Below are 26468 nucleotides of genomic sequence, written 5' to 3'. Positions count from 1 at the left end.
ACACATGAGCATACATAACTGACATTTTTAAGTTGAAATTAGTTTGTACCAGATACTTTCTAGTCTATAGTAGCAGGATTAACTATGGTAGCTGTTTGATATAATGTGCTGGGTGTCATAGGGTGGATCCTCCCCCACCCCACAGATCTCAGCAATGTGACCACCACAACTGGCATATTTTTTCCAAATGTTGTGATAAGGGAAAATGCATTTAAAATACACCTGTCAACATATCTCTCCTTTTCTTGCTGGGGTTGAGAAATAGCCCAGTGATAAAATAATCGACCCCCATCAGTGGGCCCATTGGGCTATTTCCCATTCCAACAAGTGCTCCACAACTGGTATAATAAAGGGCATTGTAATTACTCTCCTGTCTGTGGAACGCTTCATATGAAAGATCCCTTGCTGCTAATCAAAAAGAGCAGCCCTTGGTGTGCCAGCAGCAGGTTTCCTCTTTCATTATCTAAGTGGTTCTTAACCATACATATATATCCAACACTATATTGCCATAAATACAAATTGTTTTGTGTGTTAAGTAAAACATTTCTTCCTTCATTTCCTTGACATCACAAATATCAAATCTTAAGATTTCAATGTCTTTTCGTTACGGTATTTGATCATAATATATATTACAGTGTTTCCTCAAGTAACTTGGTAGACACAAAAGTTAACACCTCTCTACTTTGTTTTTGATTTGTTTCCTTTCCTTAACATCACAAATTTGAAATGTTAAGATTTCAATGTCTTTTCATTACATTGCTTGATCATATATACACAGTAAAATACTCTTATAACGAACCGGAAGGGACTATGATAGGTAGTTCGTTACAGCAGTAGTTTGTTGTACACATTTGCATAAGTTGGTTATTAATGTATAGGGAGATCAAATGGGACTTTACAATCAGTTCGTTCTATTCAGTAGTTTGTTCTAAGCATGTTTGTTGTAAGTGTACTTTACTGTATTACAAACTGTTTACAGAGACACTCAGTAGACACAAACCTTTACCCATCTCTACTTTATGTTTTTCAGCTGAAAAGTCCCATGCAGATAATGATGGCGGTTGACTCTGACCAGCGGTCCGAGTTGGAAGCCATGATCAAAGATCTGGAGGAGGAAAACAAGTAAGTTGGACGGTATTTAATTAATTAACATACAGCATAACCAGCGGCTTCTGGTGAATTTTAAACAAAGAAACATTCATATTTTGTTTCTCCAAGTTGGGAGCATCCATAAAGTATATATACTCAGTAGGTGCAAGAGGGATGAAATCTCCAGTAAAGGATCTCCCCGGGAGTTGGTCTTATAGACGAGGCACGAGATTCATAGAGATTCATAGAGTCAACCACTGTTTTGCCAAATGCCCATTCGACTCTGCATTGTGCAGAGATACAGCCCTGATCATGTGCATGTGTATTATGGTTTTGTTGTTCAGATTAAGTGACACTCCTAAAAATGTACCATTGTTACAAAATTAGGTCCAATGCATTGGTTTAAAAATTATTATTATTTTTCTTTTAAAGTTTTGTCATTAAACTTAAATTCATGTAAAATGTACACTATTGTTTGTCCCAATTGTATCCAGTATACGTTTTGGTGTGGAGGTTCTGTGTATGCATGAATATTTGGAGGTTGGGGCTGTGATCAACTGATTTGGTTGCTAGATAAACCATATTGCTGACAGTAAAAAAATTAATTGGTTACTTCATACAGAAATAAACTTGTAATCAGTTTAAAATTAAAAATTGTTTGCCCAGTTATTAACTGAATAGGTAACAGTTACATGTATGCGCCGAATTTAAACACCGTGTGTTGATAATTTGTTTAGAACATTACAAGCTGAATATGAGCGGTTGCGAGAGGTCAACAACACACACGAAGACAGTCTCGCCAGATCGGAAGATGGCGACAGCAGTACGAGTCGAGATGAAGAAATGATTGCTGAAGCCAAGTTGCTACGGCAACACAAAGGCCGGCTTGAAGCCAGAATGAGGATCTTGGAAGACCATAATCGTCAACTGGAAGCACAGTTGCAGCGGTTACGGCAGCTCTTAGATCAGGTTAGTTATCTGTACAAGTGTCCTTCATGTACAAGTATAGTCATAGCAGTTACGGCAGCTCTTAGATCAGGTTAGTTATCTGTACAACTGTCCTTCATGTACAAGTATAGTCATAGCAGTTACGGCTGCTCTTAGATCAGGTTAGTTATCTGTACAACTGTCCTTCATGTACAAGTATAGACATAGCAGTTACGGCAGCTCTTAGATCAGGTTAGTTACCTGTACAAATGTCCTTCATGTACAAGTATAGTCATAGCAGTTACGGCAGCTCTTAGATCAGGTTAGTTATCTGTACAACTGTCCTTCATGTACAAGTATAGTCATAGCAGTTACCGCAGCTCTTAGATCAGGTTAGTTACCTGTACAACTGTCCTTCATGTACAAGTATAGTCATAGTCGTTACGGCAGCTCTTAGATCAGGTTAGTTATCTGTACAAGTGCCCTTTGTGTGCAAGTATAGTTGTACCAGTTATGGCAGCTCTTAGATCAGGTTAGTTATCTGTACAAGTGTCCTTTGTGTGCAAGTATAGTTGTACCAGTTACGGCAGCTCTTAGATCAGGTTAGTTATCTGTACAACTGTCCTTCATGTACAAGTATAGTCATAGCAGTTACGGCAGCTCTTAGATCAGGTTAGTTACCTGTACAACTGTCCTTCATGTACAAGTATAGTCATAGTCGTTACGGCAGCTCTTAGATCAGGTTAGTTATCTGTACAACTGTCCTTCATGTACAAGTATAGTCATAGCAGTTACGGCAGCTCTTAGATCAGGTTAGTTATCTGTACAACTGTCCTTCATGTACAAGTATAGTCATAGTCGTTACGGCAGCTCTTAGATCAGGTTAGTTATCTGTACAAGTGCCCTTTGTGTGCAAGTATAGTTGTACCAGTTATGGCAACTCTTAGATCAGGTTAGTTATCTGTACAAGTGTCCTTTGTGTGCAAGTATAGTTGTACCAGTTACGGCAGCTCTTAGATCAGGTTAGTTATCTGTACAACTGTCCTTCATGTACAAGTATAGTCATAGCAGTTACGGCAGCTCTTAGATCAGGTTAGTTATCTGTACAACTGTCCTTCATGTACAAGTATAGTCATAGCAGTTACGGCAGCTCTTAGATCAGGTTAGTTACCTGTACAAATGTCCTTCATGTACAAGTATAGTCATAGCAGTTACGGCAGCTCTTAGATCAGGTTAGTTACCTGTACAACTGTCCTTCATGTACAAGTATAGTCATAGCAGTTACGGCAGCTCTTAGATCAGGTTAGTTATCTGTACAACTGTCCTTCATGTACAAGTATAGTCATAGCAGTTACGGCAGCTCTTAGATCAGGTTAGTTATCTGTACAAATGTCCTTCATGTACAAGTATAGTCATAGCCGTTACGGCAGCTCTTAGATCAGGTTAGTTATCTGTACAAATGTCCTTCATGTACAAGTATAGTCATAGCAGTTACGGCAGCTCTTTGATCAGGTTAGTTATCTGTACAACTGTCCTTCATGTACAAGTATAGTCATAGCAGTTACGGCAGCTCTTAGATCAGGTTAGTTACCTGTACAAATGTCCTTCATGTACAAGTATAGTCATAGCAGTTACGGCAGCTCTTATATCAGGTTAGTTATCTGTACAACTGTCCTTCATGTACAAGTATAGTCATAGCAGTTACGGCAGCTCTTAGATCAGGTTAGTTATCTGTACAACTGTCCTTCATGTACAAGTATAGTCATAGCCGTTACGGCAGCTCTTAGATCAGGTTAGTTATCTGTACAAATGTCCTTCATGTACAAGTATAGTCATAGCCGTTACGGCAGCTCTTAGATCAGGTTAGTTATCTGTACAAGTGTCCTTTGTGTGCAAGTATAGTCATAGCAGTTACGGCAGCTCTTAGATCAGGTTAGTTATCTGTACAAATGTCCTTCATGTACAAGTATAGTCATAGCAGTTACGGCAGCTCTTTGATCAGGTTAGTTATCTGTACAACTGTCCTTCATGTACAAGTATAGTCATAGCCGTTACGGCAGCTCTTAGATCAGGTTAGTTATCTGTACAAATGTCCTTCATGTACAAGTATAGTCATAGCCGTTACGGCAGCTCTTAGATCAGGTTAGTTATCTGTACAAGTGTCCTTTGTGTGCAAGTATAGTCATAGCAGTTACGGCAGCTCTTAGATCAGGTTAGTTATCTGTACAAATGTCCTTCATGTACAAGTATAGTCATAGCAGTTACGGCAGCTCTTTGATCAGGTTAGTTATCTGTACAACTGTCCTTCATGTACAAGTATAGTCATAGCAGTTACGGCAGCTCTTAGATCAGGTTAGTTACCTGTACAAGTGTCCTTTGTGTGCAAGTATAGTTGTACCGGTTACGGCAGCTCTTAGATAGGGTTAGTCAACTTTACAACCATCCTACATGTAGAAGTGCAGTTACAACAGATTTTAGATCAATTTAGATCAGGTTATTCATTAATTTTAGTTTATTTTATGCTTATATCCAATTAAGGTTCCAGGATAGTGGGTCAGTGTTTTTTAATCATTGGCTAGAAGTAAAAAGCAATTATATCAATTGTTGAAATTGGTGTAAAATTGTTTGAAATATGAAGCAGAAAGAAAGAAAGAAATGGTGTATTTAACGACGCACTCAACACATTTTATTTACGGTTATATGGCGTCAGACATATGGTTAAGGACCACACAGATATTGAGAGAAGAAACCTGCTGTCGCCACTTCATGGGTTACTCTTTTCGATTAGCAGCAAGGGATCTTTTATATGCACCATTCCACAGACAGGATAGTACATATCACGGCCTTTGTTACACCAGTTGTGGGGCACTGGCTGGAACAAGAAATAGCCCAATGGGTCCACCAACAGGGATCGATCCCAAGCAAAACAAATATGAAGCTAATTATTTGTACACTGTGTTTCCATATGCAGTTCTAATAATGTTTAATAAATAAAATATATGAATATAATATATGGAATATACATCACTTAAAGTATATCACAGGGGTTAAATTAGGAAGTTACATAATAATTTTCATTATTTTTATGAGCTGCAAAAGTTTTAATCAAGTTAAAATATATTTATCAAAAACATTTTATTTATTTTTATTATTAAAAATTAGTTCCGTTTGGTGATATATATGTACTACTAGTATTAAATTTCTAGAAGATTCTTAGTTAACTAATGAATATAACTTGAAATACATTTTGAAATTTGGCATCTATTCAGATTCTGATTGTACAGTTTAAAAGATTGTCCAATCTTATAGGCCTACTTTCCAAGATAACCGCAAACCCAATTGAACACTCCACAGGGTGTTACATATTCCCGGATTACTTACCACATATCTAAAGACCTATTTCTGGAACTTAGTTACCACGGGATGTCTGTGCATCTGTATCAAATTACACTGAAAATCCTCGTTAAATGATGCATGACCAATGCAGGGAGTTATCTTCCCCATGACCCAGCTGTGAGTTTCTTATCTGTTTACTTGAATGACCTGGTGCACATCTGACAGAACTGCATGGGTCAGGTGTAGCTCTCATTTTAAAAAAGATAAAAAAAAATATTTTTCAATCTCATTTCACTCATTTTCTTTGAAGATCGACATGTTCTGATAGGTCTTGGTGGGGTTTCTAAGAGTCGGTAAAAGAACATTGAGCCTTACAGTTCATTTTCTTGGCGGAGGTTATTAGAGGGAGTTCATAAAAACATTGTTAGAAGTTTAAAAGTCTCTTGTCGGTAATCTGTGCTGAACAAACATGGTTGTCAAAATCAAGGTAAGTTTCTATTTCTGCCTTTTTATTTTGGCATTTCTTAAGATTTTATGTTGATACTTAGTGTTTTTTGTTGTTATTTATATTTATTTTTTATTTTATTTTATTTTATATTATTTTTTATTTTTTGTATGTTTTTACATAGACATTAGTGGATGAGCACTTATGCATAAGCCAGTAAATGTTGCTTCAAAATGGGGGTGCAGTGCAGATAGCTAAAAACAGCAATTTTTTTAATACATTGAAACACTAAAACTATATTATACTTGGTAATGAGTTGTCATACAAATCATTGTTAATATACAGGATGTTACTGCAAGCTGAAACAATGTGTAACTGGTTGTGTTCTCATGTTGTGTCGTGTTGTAATAGCATGCTTGTAATTAGCTGTTAGCCAAAGGTTACAATTATCCTTACCATTCTGAGTAGAACCTAAATAAATTATGATTTAATGGAATTTACAATACAGCTTAATTGTATGCTACATAATTCATTAGGGGTGTGCCGGAATGCACTATAGGAAAATAGCTTTTATGATTTATAGTTTGTGTTATGTTGACTTTTTACATCATTAAGCCAGTGCACAACAACTGGTATATCAAAGGTCCCATGGTATGTGCTATCCTGTCTGTGGGATGATGCATATAAAAGATCCCTTGCTATTAATGGAAAAATGTAGCAAGTTTTTCTCTCAGAATTATCAAATGTTTGACATCAAATAGCCGATGATTAATAAATCAAAGTGCTCTAGTGGTGTTGTTAAACAAAACAAACTTTAACTTTAATTATTCTTATCATTCCGAGTACAATCAAAATCATTATGATTTTATTGAATTTACAACACAGCTTGATGTATTAGTTGTGTGATGGAATGCACTTTAAAAAGAACCTGTTTTTATTATTTATTAAATTGTGTGGGAGTTTTGTTGACATTTCTGTTACTGATTGATTTCAGCCCCAGGATCCGCGCACACCGATGTCGGTGAACTCGTCGTCTCGCGACAGCCCCATGACCACACCATCCTCGTCTGTGAGTTCTCTACCGGGCGGGCCGGCACGATACCGCTTCACGCCGAACCTCGAGTCCACCCCGCAGATGAATGGGAATGGACATGTGTCAGGTATGTGTGTCTTTATATACATTATATCTTCCTGTCTGTTTTCAGAATTTTAGACAAAATCAAGTCTGTTTTGATCAATTATTAGTCCCCTACCGTTCAATCGGAGTGGATGAGTCTCCATCTGTCCCACATATAGCTAATTTGTCCGAATTATTTGGTGCAATGCATTAAGATACTGAGATGAAATATTTTGTGTATACCTTTATTATAAAGAGTTAAATAAATATCAAGTTTATGAGGATTGGCCCATTTTTGACGAATGTTTTGTCTCTTAAAAGTAGCAGATTTACAAAATTATGTTGGCCATGGTAGGCCAGTAAATATTTCCACATCATGCAAATATTTCTATTTAGAGTAAATTTTCACAGTAACAAGCTGTAATGATGTTGATGTTTATTAGGCCACTGCAAGTCCAACCAGAGGGGAATATATATTTTGTTTCTATCCATCTCTCTGTCTGTTTTACATATCGATACTGAACTCAAATATACCCATTTTTGACAGGGTTATATCCCTTGAACTTAGGAGATACAAAAATTAGTTGTGCCTGGTAGGGGACATGTATTGCTTTAGCAGTACTCTTAAGATTAGTGTTAATACTAAGTTTCTGTTTCAGGCACCAATCTGATGAACTCGAGTCATGACGAGGAACTCAGTGATATTCTCGGAGAAGGAAATTCTTTCAGTGTGGACAGAACTAAAGGTACATTTGTATCATCGTTTCATTTTCTCAATGACTGACTTCATTAAAACCTATTTATTGAAACAATACAAGTGCATTAATGCAAACTCCTTAGGTGTGACATTTTGCAGATGTTTCTGGATTTTGGTTTTACTTGAAAACTGGTCCTTTCCTTGGTCCATGAAGTTTTTCAAATAATTTCCATCTCTGATCAGAGTTCTTTCCATGTACACCATAAACAAAACTTCTTTTTACATTTACTAACACAAAAACATTCACACAACAGTCTTGTATACCTAAGCCAAGTCAGTTGTACACTAGATTACAACACCTGCAACATTCTTTTATTGGAAATTTATATGAGTCCATTAGACTTCTTTTGTTTCAAGTTTACTTTTATAGGCGAAAATAATCGTATAACAACATTTGTTAGCATAACACATTCACATGATACTCATGTAGACCATAGTCAAATAACACCTGCAACATTCTTTTACTGGGAAATTTATGAGAGTCTATCAGACTTCAATTCCTTCTACATTTATTAACACAAAGACTTTCACACAACAGTCTTATAGATCTGAACCCCGTTCCACGAAGCAATCTTAGCCCTAAGATCACTGTAATTGCCAAGCTAACATATGCACTTAAGGTGATCTTAGCGCTAAGATCCTTTCGTGGAACAGGGCCCAGAGCCAAGTAAATTCTGGGTGACAACACCTGCACCATTTTTTTATTGGAAGCAGACTTAATTTGTTTCAAGTTTACTTTTATATGGGAAAATAATCATATAACAACATTTGTTAACACAACACATTCACATGATAGTCTTGTAGACTGTAGTCACGTAACTGGTACACTAGGTGACAACACCTGCAACATTCTTTTATTGGGAATTTTATGTTAGTCCATCAGACTTAATTGTTTCAAGTTTTCTTTTTCATGCTCAAGTAATCTGATAACTCTTTTTTATCTTTTTTTCTGTCTTATTTTGTAGGCCCCAACAATGTGGGCAATCTGTTCCACCTGGCTGGTCAAGTGGGTAAGGAGGTGGGTACCCTTGTCACGGTGATGACCAACGAAGATGGAGTGGCCAATCCCGAGGATGGGAAAGACAAGCCCATCTAGATTCATCACCAGCACGTCATCAATAATCAATCCACACTTCCACGATATTACGACATCCCGAGGGATGTCCGACCACTGTTACATGCTCAAACTGTTGCATTAACAACCATTTCTAAACCACATTAAAGCGGCCAGCCAAACCTGGAAGAGCTAGTGTACAAAGACTATTACTCATCATTGACATCACCTGGCAGTTAATCTCCAAGATCATTGATTTTTACTCTTCAGACAGGCGCTGACATTTATGTAGACGGAAAGGGCCAGGAGTGAACTCCACTTTTCCTCATTAACAATGTACCTGCTATTATCATTACATTACAGAATATTGATAGAATTCCAAGAAGAATGCCACATGGCATTTGACTTTTGAATACCAACTAAATTTAAAACTACTGATGATGATGATGCACTGAGGATTTTTTACTTTTACTGACATTCAAGAATAGAGACCTCGTATATAGTCTCATGCCGATTTCTTATCTTCATAGAGTTCTTCATTGAGAATATTTTTGTAATACTTGGCCTTCAACAAGACAGATGCAGCCGACACCAAATGTGTTTGTCATTCTGACCAAAGTACTCAAGTGCATTTATTTAAACAAGGTTGTGTGTAGATATTTTGTTATGAAGTCGGGAGGGAGGGGAAACTGTTGTGAACAGTTGTTTTAATACGCTAGCATGATTTGTTCGTTGTTCTGACGTGGATAGTTGACAAAATGATTGGATAAAAATCTGTCACTATATGGATCGATAACAGTCAAGTCTGTGCTTACATCTTTTTATGATTTCTTTCTTTTTGATTAAAAAGATGAAATATTAAGCTATAGATAATGACTATACAAATTATTTTTGCTTGTTGATTGCATGATTTTTAAAAAAACTGTTTTAGTCTATCATAAGGATAATTTGATCTTATTGTAGATTAAGATCTTTAAATGTTTGAAAGAATGCCATAATGACAGTCTTTACATGTTTGAAAGAATGGCACCTCTCTTTCCCCACCCCTCCCCACATACATTGGTTGTGTATCTTTGGAGACACAATACAGAGCCAATTTTTCCAGTTTTACGATTCCTGTCCCACCCCTGTTTTTATGTTCTTAAATGATCTTATAACATAAAATATTCTACTGGCTTTTGCATACCAATGTGTTCCAAAAACATCTTTCATATGGCAAAAAAACAAGCAGTTTAACAAAATTCTAATGTCATGGAAAAAACCCAGCCAAGATGTCTCGGGGGGAAAACTGTTTAAAATGCATGTGTCGATATAAAAACAAGAAGGAATCTTGCCACCCCTCCCCATGTTTTGTCTGTCATTGGAAATACATGTAACCATCTTTAAAAGTGCCACTTATGCCTTTGTATGTCAATACAAAAAACTGGTTGTGAGTATAATTGTTATGCAAATGTATGAAGAATTAACCATTATCCAATTACCATTATTTATATCAGGTTAATCATCATAATAATTAGTATATTTACATAATAAGATGATTATAGTAATATAGTCTATAGCCCAAATAAAGTTGGAATAAGTTGTACTAATTTAAATAGATTGCAAAAAAAAAAAGGTGCATTATGGCTATATCGACCAAATTTATAGAATATTTGATTTGTATCCAAAAACAAATTACTCAAACTTGGATCACATGTAAATTTAAAGCTCTTGATTTATAAGCTTCAAATACATGTGTATATATTGATATTATGAGTTGACTTGACTCTCTTGGTCAAGCTAACATACATGTACATGTACTGACATAATAAAATAACTGCATTTTAACATCACTCGGCCACATGTATAAGCCATTAAAAACACGGTTTCAAAACTCATCCACTCGTCCGTTTGATTCATTTATACAGTATAGTGGTCTGCATTTTTATAACACAATTGTACTTGTTTGTTTTTCTTGTTTTGTTTTGTATTCTTTCTGCACTATTTAAGTTCATTTTGCTACAAATGTTTTTAGTGAAAACATTCTGTTTCCAGAAAATATTTTATTAAAATGCAATGCATTTTAGATATTTATGGTCATGAGGTTAGTATGTGATCATGTCAGTTTGTGAAGCTATAGAAAATGTTAAAAAGTCTGCATTAAAAACAGAAATTGTAATATTTTACAGCACATGGTTAGTTCGTAAACTATTTTGGCATAGATTATTTTATTTGTTTTTGTACAACAGGAGATGTCCATAATTTTAATTATGATATACTGTGAATCAAATTCAAATGTACATTGTGTTTACCATTTTTCATTTTAGTTTTTTGATTCCCAGGGTTTTTTTTAATATTTCAGATATGAATTAATATGTAAAATTGTATAACATTAATATATAGATATATATATATATATATATATATATATATAGATATATATAGATATATATATTTGTCCTAGCTGAACAGAAACCAACATTTAAATAACCAGTTTGGTATTGAAAATAACAAGATTTCAAAAATAAGGAAAACATTTCAGTACTCATGAATAAGAAAGGCAGCATTATATTACCCATGTTTTCAGTAAATGTTTGAAATTCATAAATGGAAGTTTGGGTCTTCATATAACAAGGATTTGTTTTAACATTAGTGGTAAAAACAAATGGCTTTAAACATCATTAATGGTGCTGCAAATGGTACCTGTGCTTAACACAAATGGTGGTCTTTTTGGCTTAGTACTATTTTAACACACAGTAGAAGAAAGTCATTGGTGTCTTAAATGTTTTAATAGCAATAATTTGCTTCTCTTGATAAAACATTACCTTTGATTATCTAGAATTTATATTCAGTGAGAGTTATTTCTAGGTCTAGACGAAAAAAGAACAAAATAAACAGTAATACTAATTTTCTCGGAGACTTTTAAATGTAATAATATTAATGATTTAATTCTTTTGATAAAACAGTACCTTTGACTATCTGGAATTTATATTCAAGGAGAGCTAATATTTTTGTATCTAGATGGAAGAACAAAATAAATGTTAATATTTGGTTTTCACTTTAAATATGAAGAGTGAATAATCTAGTCTATATTAACATGGGTTTTAACAAAGTATTTCAGTGAGGACGTGCTGGACATATTTTGTATTTTCTATACTAGTGCTTTCACTTCATGTGTCCAACGGATATTATGTGTCCAACGGATATTACAGTTATTTTTTACTTATGTCCACAGATGTAAACTGATAATGGTGACCAAGTTTTTTTGTAATTAAAAACCACGGTACCCAAGGGTGCTAACATGTCAAGTCTGTGTAAAAATAGTATAAAGCATGTGATTAGTTACATGTTTGAATCATGTGACCTGTGAATATAATAGTATTTGTATACAGCAATAAATGTGTAATATATATCTTATCTCTTGTTCTGGTCTTTGTTTTTGTACACAGACAGGATTTTCTTAAATGGTGGAAATGGAGTTGAATCCGTAGCTTTTTAAATTAGATATGGTGTGTGGCACTCGACTGGCTGATTGATATGGTATAGTGCCACTGGCGTGTTATCTATACCTACTTCTACTTCTATTTCTATTTTACTAGCTTTAGTGGCAAAAGAATCATTAAGATTTTGATTGGTTTTGAATACTAGTCCTGGTTTAGCTACGATAGGAGCGAGTTCCTGAACTGGGTGATCTAGTTTAAGAGAGTGGTTTTTTAGATGATAATTAAGATGTTCAAGATTGCGACGATATTTCAGTGGCATAATGTTAAACTCAACTTCTAAGCTCTGTCCGCTGGTATTTGATGGAACTTTAGCTATGATTCTAAGAGCTTGGTTTTGAATAACATCTAATTTATGTAACAGTTTGGGGGCGGTGCAACTGTAGGCTTGGGCTCCATAATCTAATTCTGGAGATTATGCATGCTTTGTAAACCATAAGCATTGCCTCTGTTTGCGCTCCCCAACTGGTACCCGAGATGGCTCTTAACAAATGATGTGGGTAGTTATACTGTGGCAATTGTATCCAATTTCAATGACGTAGCCCAGTGGTACAGCACTCGCTTGATACGCGGTCAGTTTACGATCGATCCCTGTCGGTGGGCCCATTAGGCTATTTCTTGTTCCAGCCAGTGCACCACGACTGGTATATCAAAGGCCGTGATATGTGCTATCCTGTCTGTGGCATGGTGCATATAAAAGATCCCTTGCTGCTTATCGAAAAAGAGTAGCCCACAAAGTGGTGACAGTGGGTTTCCTCTCTCAATACATGTACATGTATCTGTGTGGTCCTTAACCATATGTCCGACACCATATCACCATAAATAAAATGTGTTGAGTGCATCGTTAAATAAAACATTTCCTATAAATGTTCAAAAACGACTAATTAAAACGTTTTTTCAGACTGATCATCACAAATATACTGTAAAGAGAGAGTCAATATTAAAATACCAAGACCGTTACAAGTTTGAAAATTAGTGCTTTAACAATACCACTAGAGTACATTGATTAATCACCAGATGATTTTTCAATAAAAAAAAACCCAGAGACGTTTTTCATTAGTAGTAAGGAATCTTTTATATGCACTTTTCTACAAACATGACAGCACAAACCCAACCCATGGAGCTCTGGTTGGGATAGGAAAAAAACAGTTGAAGAAAGGGTCCACCAAGGTGGGCCAGTTCTACAAGTGAACCACCTCAATCCCTCCCCTTGAAAACTGGAGTTGTAATTCTGCTTTGAAAATTCATACTTCTAGTGTCATTAATCAACAAATATACATTTCAAATTTCTGGCAGCAACTAATACTATATATCTAAAACAATGTGCACTGCTGAAAAATGGGAGGATACTCCCCCTCTGTGTCTTGTGATATAATTTATCAGCACGAGTTGATAAAAGTATAGGATTTTTATACTTTTATCAACAAGTGCTGATAAATTATATCACAAGACACGGAGGGGGGTATTCTTTTTATCATCCATTATCATTTGCAACAGTTGTAAACAATGTCAGTAATGTGGGTTTAATATCACTATATTTGGCAGTGGCAGACTCGTTAACTAGCAGAATGGCAGTGATGTGACATCACTAATGATAGGTTTAGCGCCAAAACAAACACAGTGATGTAACAAACTATTGTCTTGTGATTAAAATTTGACCAATCAAGATTATAAGAAGCATTATCTCCTGGGGGCCATGCTATACCAATCACACCTCTTTCACACCCCACCCCCACTTTTATATTTTCCTGTCGCCCAACAATAGAACTCATAGCCCCACTCCTTTATAAAATTGTTGCACGTTGCAAAGGAACCTGTTGTCACAAATAACAAAACACAAGAATGCACCAAATAATTTATGGCAAAACCTGATGTAAAGCACAAAATAACAGCCCGATACCAAGCACCAAGTAATTGTATACCAAGAAATCCATTAATAAGCAAAACAATAAATGCATGAAATTATATGAAAATTGATTATTCATTCAACATTGTGATTTTCTTTCTTTCTTGTGAATGTAAATGCTTGAGCAAGTAAAGAGACATTTTGTATTACATACTGGTCATCTACCCTCTTAACGACTCCTTCAGAATGAGATTCTTTATGTTCTGAGATTCGCGTAAATATCTGATAAGAAATGCTCTGGGAGAAAAAAAGAGTCTCTTTTTTAAAGTTGTAATGAATATCGAATGATTAAATATTGTTTGTAAAAAAAACCCACATCCAATTCACAAAATAAAGACTTTTGCTACTAGGCAGAATCCGGGTTCCACTTTGTAAACATTTTAAAAGGATTAAAAATAAATAAAAATAAAAATAGATTTTTTAAAAATAAATCAATCACAGAGGTTTTAAATACAATAGAAAGTAAGTTAGAACTTAGTTGGGGCTTTGAAGTATGTGGCATAGCAAGCAAGACTATAAATTTGACTTCTAAAGGAAGAAGTATGGATGTTTCAAATGAACACACTAAGGAGGAAAACTGTTCACAAACTACATATATCTACACAGAGATAAAACTGGTTTATCGTAAGCTCCACATCTATAATGAAATCAGTGAAGAGGTATTAATTAAATGGTTTATCATTAAGAGAAACAAATGGTTCAGTGTGTGATTTCATAGTGCAACCTGTATTACATAATGGTATGGTTGTTTCAATCCATACCTATCCAGACACAGGTGCAGATAGGTATGCTGTTTCAAATCAAATCCCATAGAACACAATACTAACATATGTGACTAAAACTCCTACCTGCAGCGTATCAATCGACATAAACACCACAGATATAAATACTACCACCCCTCACCTTAAAGTGAATCAGAAAAAAATGGGGGTCAAGCTGCTCATTTCTGAAATAACGGGTAGGGTCTATAAATACCCTAGTTCTGCACAAAATTGGGAGGACTTTTTTCTACAGGTATATTTCAAGCACTAGATTAAATAAAATTGCATACATTTTTTGCCCAGATGAAACTATTTTATTTACAACCAACACACTCACATTTATCACCAATCACAGGACTTGCGGTGTTCACTTCTCTATCAAAAGTTGGGTGCATCTTGAACTTTGACCGGGCCGGAAGTTATTTGGTTTAGTACTACCATCACATCATGTTAAATGGGGGATTCAAACACACAACCTGCTCCAAGCAAATGTTTTGTTTTTAATGTATTTTCTGGGGGAGTATGACCCAACCCCACTAAAAAACTTTACCCACCAGTCTAGATTCCCACCCACTAAATGTTTTGCACACATGCCTGCTCTCATAGGGTGTTCACGGCTTTAGAGATGCAGCACATTATTATTTGTCATCCAAAATGCCACAACAATTCCCGAGATTTCACAAGCTTTGCCTGAAAACCAGCAGGAATTTGTTCGAGATTGGGTCAATGACTGCTCCCCCACTATGCACACTTCCAAAGATTGACACTGCATGTTACAGATCACAATACCAAAGTTTGTATCATTTAACGACACCACTAGAGCACATGGATTTACTAATCATCGGCAATTGGATGTCAAACTTTTGGTAACTTTTGACACAAAGTCTTAGATGAAACCTGCTCCATTTTTTCATTTTAGTAGTAGCAAGGGATCTTTTATATGTAATTTCCCACAAACAGGACAGCACATACCACAGCCTTTGATATACCAGTTGTCAGGCAATGGTTGGGACGGGAAGATCGCAATACCAAGTCTCACTGTGAAAACACATTTTTGATTGGCAGTGGCAGCTTTTGACTCGATGTATCATAGAAAGGAAAAAAAGAATAGTTTTTCATCGTGTGTAATCACTGAATAAAAAATATACGTTTTTTCAAGCATTTGCATATTTTATAAGAATATATTTGTAGTAATATTCAGCATTTCCCCTTCGTTTCCCCTGGATGTTTCTGGATTTGATCTGAAGAATCAGAACTGTTATCATTCCCCTCGGGTGAACTTTGGTATGTAGCTGGCAGGAGTGTAGTCTGTTAGTAAATGCAGCATCACAGCCTGAAGATGAACGGAGTTAATTAAGTTACAATGTGTTAATTATAAAAAATATATAACAGATTCATCACATTGATAGATAATTGTAAGTAAATGCATTCAAGGTAATGGAAAGAAAGAGAAAGAAATGTTTTATTTAACGACGCACTCAAAACATTTTATTTATGGTTATATGGCATTAGACACACAAATATTGAGAGGGGAAACCCGCTGACGCTACTTCATGGGCTACTCTTTTTGATTAGCAGCAAGGGATTTTTTATATGCACCATCCCACAGACAGGGTAGTACATACCACGACCTTGATATACCAGTCGTGGTGCACTGGCTGGAACGAGAAATAGCCCAATGGGCCCACTGACAGGGATCGATTCCACACTGACAGCGCATAGAGCGAGCGCCTTACCATTGGACTACGTTCCGCCCCTCAAGGCAATGAAAACCAAAATGCAGAAAACTGGAAACATATTGTCAGACATACACCTTTCAAAGACTCTTTTAATATAATTATTTACTGAAGCTTACTTGATGTTTATATGTTTCTGATTTTATTCTTATTTTTTTTAAATATAATATTCCGGAATCTGCAATATTTAGTCTAAAAAATCTTTAAAAGGTACTTCTTTAGGTAAATATTCATTAGCTAAATACTAAATTTTGTATTCAGTTTTTTTCTAAAGAATTATCAGTTGACCAATATCACTACGAACAGTACGAGGCTAGGATGGCATTCAGCTACTACTGTGAGAATGTTTCAGCAAGGAGATTCATTGACAAGCCTACCATAACTGTCCATTTTCTGTTTTCTGCCTCCTGCCAGACAATTGAATGTTTATCGTAGAATATATCATCATCAACTTCCTCTGGTTTCCGTGGTAAACAGTGAAGAAACACCCAGTCATTGTGCACTTCTTTCAGCATCTAATAATAAGAAAATACAATAATGAAGAAAATCTTCTGAAGAAGAGTTTTGTTATCAGACAAATTAACTTTCAAGTGATATAGCAGAATGATACGGAAAATGGCCATGCTCATCCTGTAGAGATTTTGTATCTTGCAAATACAATCAAAACTACTAATGGATCTCCACACATGAATGGGTATTAGTATTCCTGAAGGTGTGAAGATCTGTTATTTGCTACACCTTATCGCTGTTGTTAAAATATCCCTTTTATATAACAGTAAACATTTAATGTGGCCACTTAATACAGGTATTTTAGCAATTTGGGATCAGATTTAGAAATTAGGTGGCCGCTGGCCACGTCAGACAGGTGAGTGCTCATTTACATGTAAATTGTTTGGGAGGGAAAAAAGTGGCCGCTTAAGGCAGGTGACTGCTGATTACAGGGGACCGGTGATTACAGGTGGCCACTAGGACAGGTTTGACTGTATTTCCATTTGGATATATTTTTAAGTTTTATGTGGTCAATAACATATAAATGAAACATAATTTTTCTCTCTAGGTTTCAACAAATGCTGTAATAGTTTTTCATAATTTATAAACCAACCTTTCTAGTGACTTGATATCCTGCAAAGTCATTCAGTCTTTTCTGCTTCTCCTCCTCCTGGCCCATACTAATCCACGTATCCGTGACGATCACATTAGCTCGGTATACAGCCTCCAGGGGATCATTTGTCGTGTGGAACTGCATATCATTCTGTAATGTATGGTCATCATTATAGTATAGGACACCAGAAATAGGATATCAAAACTCTGTCAGATTGAAAACAAAAAATAATGGTTTAATCTTACTGAAACCATGTGATTAAAACATATCTGAATATTTCTTCAGAAAATGTTAGTATCTTCAGCAAAACCAAACCAAATTGAATTAAACATGTTCAGCTTACACAAGCTATTGAACACTGGTTTAATTCAAACTTTACTTATTAATTACAGCTGAAGTGGTAAAGAAAAAGCAGGGGTGGTGCAGACTTTTTTTGTGGGTTATATTTGTTATATTTGTGAGAATGTCCTTCACAGGTGAATTTGAAAGGAGAGTCTGGCAACCTCGATCCATACCACTATTTTTTTATGCTGTGCCGCACCTGAAAAGTGAATGAAAAAAGGGACAAAACGAAGATTTATTAGCAGTCACAAAACATGAAGTAAAATCCACATATGATCAATATGTAGAATAAGAAACCAACGTGAATGAATGTTTAATGACACCCCAGCACAGAAATACACATCGGCTATTGGGTGTAAAACAGTGAGTATCGGAATAAAGAAAAGAATACAGTGCACAAACCTTGCTTGCAAGATTAATCATGTCTTGGGTAACTTTTGGATCACATTCATAACCCTTAAACAGAAACAAAATAAACATTTCTGTAGTTTATATTTTTACACAGGCTTAGTGGGAATAAGTCAAAATTAGAGGATTGATCTTCTGTTAAAGATGAAAATTACTTTGAAAAAAACCACATAGTCAATACCACGTTACTGACGTTCAATACCACATTATATTTTTGTCTTTTATACAGACTTTACGACACTACCAGTGAATTATATCTGGTCTCCAATACCAAGTGTTCCCATATACCTTTCTCTAGGTATATGACAATGGTGACACACAAGTTAAAGTCTGGGCGAAAATAGATACAGTGAAATCCCTTTAAACCGGACACCCTCAGGGCCAAGTAAAACATCTGGTGTTAAGAGGCATCTGGTTTAAAGAGGTTAAGTTCTGTACTGATTTTTAAAAAAGGACCATAACAAATGTCCGGTTTTGGGAGGAATTCCGGTTTACAGAGGGTCAGGTTTTGAGAGGTTTCACTGTATAACGAATCACAGAGATATCCCATTTCTCTAAGACACTGTACAGTGACAATATAAAGCAAACTGTTACCCTAGGCGTTGCCACGGAGAGATCAATGCCGAGTTTGCCACAACCCATCATGAGTGAGTGAGTGATGTTGTTGCCATCACCAACCCAGGCTATCTTCAGTCCACGCAGGTAACCAAAGTGTTCCTGACAGAAAAAAAACCATCAGTCAAAATCTAACAACAAATTAACACAATGTTTCAGATATGTTTAAAGCCAGGCTATCTTCAGTCTGTGTAGGTGTCCAAAGTCTAAAGTGTTCCAGAGAGAAAAAAAACATCACAGTCAAAATCCAACAACAAATTAAAGAGACAGACCCTAGTTTCAACCTGTGAAAATTAACACTAAATTTAGTTAATCTACAAACCTGAAACACATTTGGATAAAGTTACAATTGAGTGACTTTGAAATGGTCAAATACCCTAAAAAAAAAAAGAAGACTAAAACTCGACTCCATAACTGTTACTTCTCAGACGCATGTGCATTTCTAAAAATATGAGAAATACATTTTGTGATATTAAAAACACCAGGATGACCAACAGCACTTCGAATGTACAGAAATTGATCATCTAAACCATAAAATCTAAGTAAAATATGATTTCAGTTATCAAAAATGGCTATAATAGTCAAAAATATGCCTTAGTCTTTAAAAACTAGGGTATGTCCCTTTAACATGTTTAACTCCTTTTTAATAATTATCTGTTTTACTGTTTCAAATTAACCTTTAAACTCAGTGTGAAAGGGTCAAGTATAATTATAGTGACAACGAATCATGGTTTATACTGATGAATAAACACTGCTTTAAAGGTGATTTCAGTTTGTATGATGCAAAGTCTAGCTTGTATCCGAGTGGCTAGACTGCAGTTTTATAAGCACGTTTCAAAAACAGTCTGTTGAAACTAAATGTTGCAAATCAAAATGTTGAGACACCTGTAGAGTTAAGAAGTCTGCTAGAATCTGGAGAGGATGGTAGAGGTCAGACAGACCGCTGATGACCGGTGCAGATGATTCTTCAGCCAGGTCATCGAGATCCTTCTGGCTATACACACGGGCCAGGATGAGATCACACATCCTAGTCAACACTCTAGAATAGAGTAAAAACTTCACATTCAAGTTAGTAATCTACTTAGAATATAGTAAAAACATAAAATTTAAGCCAGTACTCTAGAATGCAGTAAAAATATCACATTTAAGTTAGTACTCTAGAATACAGTAAAAAGCATAACATTCAAGTCAGTACTCTAGAATGTAATAAAAATATCACATTCAAGCCAGTACTCTAGAATATAGTAAAAACATAAAATTTAAGCCAGTACTCTAGTATATAGCAAAAACACTCCATTCAAGTCAAAATATAGTAAAATACTATAAAATATAGTACAAACATCACATTCAAGCAAGTACTCTAGAATATAGTAAAAGATAACATTTTAGTCAGAACTTTTGAATATAGTAAAAATAAAACATCGTATTTGAGTCTGCACAGAATATAGTAAAAACATCATTTGAGTGACCACATCATTTGAGTGACCACTCTAGAATACAATATAAACATCACATTCAAGTCAGCACTCTTATTTTAGTCATCACTCTAGAATATGGTAAAAACATCTCATTCAAATGAGTACTCTAGATACAATAAAAACGTCACAGTCAAATGTGCAAATAAAAGATATGCATTTTAGAATACAAAACACAACATTTAAGCGAGTACTCTAAAAATACAACTACCAAATGTTAGACACAGGTCTAAATTCCTACACGTGGTTTAAAATGTGCTGAGGTGTCATTAAACAAATACAGTCAAACTTCTTTTTGTCTACTCATTCAGAAACCTCAATATTCTATTCTAAACCTCAAAAGTCTATCCATGAGTTTTCAGTAATGAATAAAATATTACTTGTAACAGTTGTTACCTAGCAGAGTCTTTTACGCTTTCATTCACTCCAAGGTGGATATCGTCCGGTCCGAGGAATGCAGCATGGCCGCCCAGCAGAGTCATCCCTATAACATACACACAAATAAATCAGGGTTCAGACTTAACTTAAAAATCATGGTGATCAAGTAATACTCAAGTAAAGTAATGTTAAAAATATTTTTAAAATAACAAAAGATTCCTACAAAACATGCCATACACATTTCCATATATTAAAGAAGTGAATTTTTGTTTCAGCATTTTGGGTTATTGTAACCTCGTCAGTTGGTCACTCCTAAAGATACATATAAAATACTAAACACGTTCCAATGAGAGATCATTTATATTACAACGAGTGTGTTTTCAATCAGCAGCGTAAGTGAGTGATATACGATCGAAAACACATGAGATGAAATATAAACGGGCTCTTTCAGAAACGAGTATAGTATTTTATTTATTACACCGCAAAATCAATGAACAAAAATCAGAGAGAAATACTTCTAACATAACTAAACAAGATATGGAAATGCTCAGATTTAAGACCAGGGAAGATGTCATCACTTACCAAAATGGATTTAGCCAAATTTAGTCATTTATAAAGGAAACTCAGTGAAGTTTACACTCACAATATAAATGTATTCAAGGCTAAACAAAAGTATAAAAATTTTAAATTATGCAGTTAACATTGATTATGAGAATTCAGACAAATGACAACAAATATTTTTTCAATTATAAAAATATGAATTAAAAGAACCATGTGCACACTTTTTGCATGTGGCCTACAGTCATACTGTGTGACACAGTCTATCAGCTGACTTTAGGTCATGACCTCTAGTTAGTACTAAACCAAATAACTTCTGGTTGGGTCAAAGTTCGAAGTGCACCCAACTGTTGATAAAGAAGTGAACACCGCAAGTCCTGTGATTGGTGATAAATGTGAATGTGGTGGTTGTAAAAAAGAATTAAGTTTCATCTGGGCAAACAATGTATGCAATTTTATTTCATCTAGAACCACTGTGACAAGTAGCCTTAAAAGACGTTTCACATCATGGAAGATCTGGAACATAGCACTTTAAGTAAATGTCAAAGTAACATATTAGATCACTTGGCCGGTTCTATAAATTCGTTTGCTAAATAAGACCAAGATTACATTCTATTGATCTTGACAAAATTCATCAATTTTATTGAAGGCCATAAATTTGATACAGGTAATTGTATGTCCTTGGCCAATTTTACAAATTGGACATTAGTGATCAAAGAGAACTGAGCATCATATGGAGTTTCAGAATTACTGGAGGTGCTGCAAGTTTAAAAAAAAAAAAAAAAATGGACACCAAATTTAAAAAAGATGAATTTAATTTCAAAGAAACAAAATGCCAGAATTATTATAATGCATTTTTTTTTTATAAGTATGAATATTGTTGGGCTGGAAATACATCATTCTAAATCTGATGGTTGCCGACCTGACCATCTTTAAGTTAGTAAAATTCATAACTGCTCTTGGTCAATAAAGATTGCTGTACACCATCTGTAGAGCACTGGCGGGGACGAGAAATAGCCCAATGGGTCCACTGACGGGAAAACGACAGTGTGTAGCACAGGCCTTCGCTGTACCACTGAGCTACATACAGACTTTGTCAATGACTAAAATTACGTATCGAAATGCATGTTCTTATACAGACCTTCGGGAGACCCGAAACAATGATTGTATATACAGACCTTCGGGAGACCTCACATTGTGTATATACAGACCTTCGGGAGAGACCCGAAACACATTGTGTATATACAGACCTTCGGGAACCCGAACACATTGTGTACATACAGACCTTCGGAGACCCGAAACACAGTGAGCTATATACAGACCTTCGGCAGACCTGAAACACATTGTGTATATACAGACCTTCGGGAGACCCGAAACACATTGTGTATATACAGACCTTCGGGAGACCAAACACAGTGTGTCATAAGATCAAGGCTAATACAGTGTGTATATACAGACCTTCGGGAGACCCGAAACACAGATGTGTATATACAGACCTTCGGGAGACCCGAAACACAGTGTGTATATACAGACCTTCGGGAGACCTTACAGGTGTATATACAGACCTTCGGGACCAATCACACATTGTGTATATACAGACCTTCGTGAGACAAACACAGTGTGTATATACAGACCTTCGGGAAAAACAGTGTGTACCAGACCTTCGAAACACAGTGTGTATATACAGACCTTCGGGAGACAAACACAGACACTGTATATACAGACCTTCGGGAGACCAAACACATTGTATATACAGACCAGGGAACCTTCACAGTGTGTATATACAGACCTTCGGGAGACCCGAAACACAGTGTGTATATACAGACCTTCGGGAGACACAGTGTGTATATACAGACCTTCGGGAAACACAGTGTGTATATACAGACCTTCGGGAAACACAGTGTGTATATACAGACCTTCGGGAGACCCGAAACACAGTGTGTATATACAGACCTTCGGGAGACCCGAAACACAGTGTGTATATACAGACCTTCGGGAAACACAGTGTGTATATACAGACCTTCGGGAAACACAGTGTGTATATACAGACCTTCGGGAGACCCGAAACACAGTGTGTATATACAGACCTTCGGGAGACCCGAAACACAGTGTGTATATACAGACCTTCGGGAAACACAGTGTGTATATACAGACCTTCGGGAGACCCGAAACACAGTGTGTATATACAGACCTTCGGGAGACCCGAAACACAGTGTGTATATACAGACCTTCGGGAGACCCGAAACACAGTGTGTATATACAGACCTTCGGGAGACCCGAAACACAGTGTATATACAGTATATACAGACCTTCGGGAGACCCGAAACACAGTGTGTATATACAGACCTTCGGGAGACCCGAAACACAGTGTGTATATACAGACCTTCGGGAGACCCGAAACACAGTGTGTATATACAGACCTTCGGGAGACCCGAAACACAGTGTGTATATACAGACCTTCGGGAGACCCGAAACACAGTGTGTATATACAGACCTTCGGGAGACACAGTGTGTATATACAGACCTTCGGGAAACACAGAGTGTGTATATACAGACCTTGGAGACCCGAAACACAGTGTGTATATACAGACCTTCGGGAGACCCGGGAAACACAGTGTGTATATACAGACCTTCGGGAGACCCGAAACACAGTGTGTATATACAGACCTTCGGGAGACCCGAAACACAGTGTGTATATACAGACCTTCGGGAGACCCGAAACACAGTGTGTATATACAGACCTTCGGGAGACCCGAAACACAGTGTGTATATACAGACCTTCGGGAGACCCGAAACACATTGTGTATATACAGACCTTCGGGAGACCCTTCGGGAAACACAGTGTGTATATACAGACCTTCGGGAGACCCTTCGAAACACAGTGTGTATATACAGACCTTCGGGAGACCCGATATACAGACCTTCGGGAGACCCGAAACACAGTGTGTATATACAGACCTTCGGGAGACCCGAAACACAGTGTGTATATACAGACCTTCGGGAGACCCGAAACACAGTGTGTATATACAGACCTTCGGGAAACACAGTGTGTATATACAGACCTTCGGGAAACACAGTGTGTATATACAGACCTTCGGGAGACCCGAAACACAGTGTGTATATACAGACCTTCGGGAGACCCGAAACACATTGTGTATATACAGACCTTCGGGAGACCCGAAACACAGTGTGTATATACAGACCTTCGGGAGACCCGAAACACAGTGTGTATATACAGACCTTCGGGAGACCCGAAACACAGTGTGTATATACAGACCTTCGGGAGACCCGAAACACAGTGTGTATATACAGACCTTCGGGAGACCCGAAACACAGTGTGTATATACAGACCTTCGGGAGACCCAGTGTGTAATACACAGTGTGTATATACAGACCTTCGGGAGACCCGAAACACAGTGTGTATATACAGACCTTCGGGAGACCCGAAACACATATACAGACCTGTGTATATACAGACCTTCGGGAGACCCGAAACACAGTGTGTATATACAGACCTTCGGGAGATATACAGACCTTCGGGAAACACAGTGTGTATATACAGACCTTCGGGAGACCCGAAACACAGTGTGTATATACAGACCTTCGGGAGACCCGAAACACATTGTGTATATACAGACCTTCGGGAGACCCGAAACACAGTGTGTATATACAGACCTTCGGGAGACCCGAAACACAGTGTGTATATACAGACCTTCGGGAAACACAGTGTGTATATACAGACCTTCGGGAGACCCGAAACACAGTGTGTATATACAGACCTTCGGGAGACCCGAAACACAGTGTGTATATACAGACCTTCGGGAGACCCGAAACACAGTGTGTATATACAGACCTTCGGGAGACCCGAAACACAGTGTGTATATACAGACCTTCGGGAGACCCGAAACACATTGTGTATATACAGACCTTCGGGAGACCCGAAACACACAGTGTGTGTATATACAGACCTTCGGGAGACCCGAAACACAGTGTGTATATACAGACCTTCGGGAAACACAGTGTGTAAACACAGTGTGTATATACAGACCTTCGGGAGACCCGAAACACATTGTGTATATACAGACCTTCGGGAGACCCGAAACACAGTGTGTATATACAGACCTTCGGGAAACACAGTGTGTATATACAGACCTTCGGGAGACCCGAAACACAGTGTGTATATACAGACCTTCGGGAGACCCGAAACACATTGTGTATATACAGACCTTCGGGAGACCCGAAACACAGTGTGTATATACAGACCTTCGGGAGACCCGAAACACAGTGTGTATATACAGACCTTCGGGAGACCCGAACATTGTGTATACAGACCTGTGTATATACAGACCTTCGGGAGACCCGAAACACAGTGTGTATATACAGACCTTCGGGAGACCCGAAACACATTGTGTATATACAGACCTTCGGGAGACCCGAAACACAGTGTGTATATACAGACCTTCGGGAGACCCGAAACACAGTGTGTATATACAGACCTTCGGGAGACCCGAAACACAGTGTGTATATACAGACCTTCGGGAGACCCGAAACACAGTGTGTATATACAGACCTTCGGGAGACCCGAAACACAGTGTGTATATACAGACCTTCGGGAGACCCGAAACACAGTGTGTATATACAGACCTTCGGGAGACCCGAAACACAGTGTGTATATACAGACCTTCGGGAGACCCGAAACACATTGTGTATATACAGACCTTCGGGAGACCCGAAACACAGTGTGTATATACAGACCTTCGGGAGACCCGAAACACAGTGTGTATATACAGACCTTCGGGAGACCCGAAACACAGTGTGTATATACAGACCTTCGGGAGACCCGAAACACAGTGTATATACAGACCTTCGGGAGACCCGAAACACAGTGTGTATATACAGACCTTCGGGAGACCCGAAACACAGTGTGTATATACAGACCTTCGGGAGACCCGAAACACAGTGTGTATATACAGACCTTCGGGA

At 37.0% G+C, this 26468-nt stretch overlaps 2 protein-coding genes across 6 annotated transcripts in view; one reads left to right on the top strand and one right to left on the bottom strand.

The window, feature by feature from the left end:
• LOC121370764 (dystrophin-like) overlaps positions 1 to 12121 on the top strand; it is a 424499-nt gene extending 412378 nt beyond the window's left edge. For all 4 annotated transcript variants that reach the window (XM_041496221.1, XM_041496219.1, XM_041496220.1 and 1 more), the window contains 5 exons: positions 1031 to 1122; positions 1827 to 2058; positions 6792 to 6957; positions 7574 to 7660; positions 8637 to 12121. In XM_041496221.1, coding sequence (XP_041352155.1) covers positions 1031 to 1122; positions 1827 to 2058; positions 6792 to 6957; positions 7574 to 7660; positions 8637 to 8767 — 708 coding nt within the window. In that variant the 3' untranslated portion in view covers positions 8768 to 12121. The remainder of the gene's footprint in view (positions 1 to 1030; positions 1123 to 1826; positions 2059 to 6791; positions 6958 to 7573; positions 7661 to 8636) is intronic.
• A 1926-nt stretch (positions 12122 to 14047) lies between these two features.
• LOC121370762 (ornithine transcarbamylase, mitochondrial-like) overlaps positions 14048 to 26468 on the bottom strand; it is a 35597-nt gene continuing 23176 nt past the window's right edge. The window contains exons 4-10 of one of the 2 annotated variants that reach the window (XM_041496216.1): positions 20946 to 21033; positions 19960 to 20113; positions 19054 to 19176; positions 18454 to 18507; positions 17710 to 17859; positions 16985 to 17122; positions 14048 to 16204 (exon numbers count right to left, since the gene is read on the bottom strand). In XM_041496216.1, the coding sequence (XP_041352150.1) occupies positions 16133 to 16204; positions 16985 to 17122; positions 17710 to 17859; positions 18454 to 18507; positions 19054 to 19176; positions 19960 to 20113; positions 20946 to 21033 (779 nt within the window). In that variant the 3' untranslated portion in view covers positions 14048 to 16132. The remainder of the gene's footprint in view (positions 16205 to 16984; positions 17123 to 17709; positions 17860 to 18453; positions 18508 to 19053; positions 19177 to 19959; positions 20114 to 20945; positions 21034 to 26468) is intronic. The other variant, XM_041496217.1, reaches the window with a different exon arrangement.

This window comes from Gigantopelta aegis, chromosome 4, assembly GCF_016097555.1.
Source record: "Gigantopelta aegis isolate Gae_Host chromosome 4, Gae_host_genome, whole genome shotgun sequence".
Classification (NCBI taxonomy): Eukaryota; Metazoa; Mollusca; class Gastropoda; order Neomphalida; family Peltospiridae; genus Gigantopelta; species Gigantopelta aegis.
Note: the sequence above shows the minus strand (reverse complement) of the source record. Positions and strands in the feature narration are given on the sequence as shown.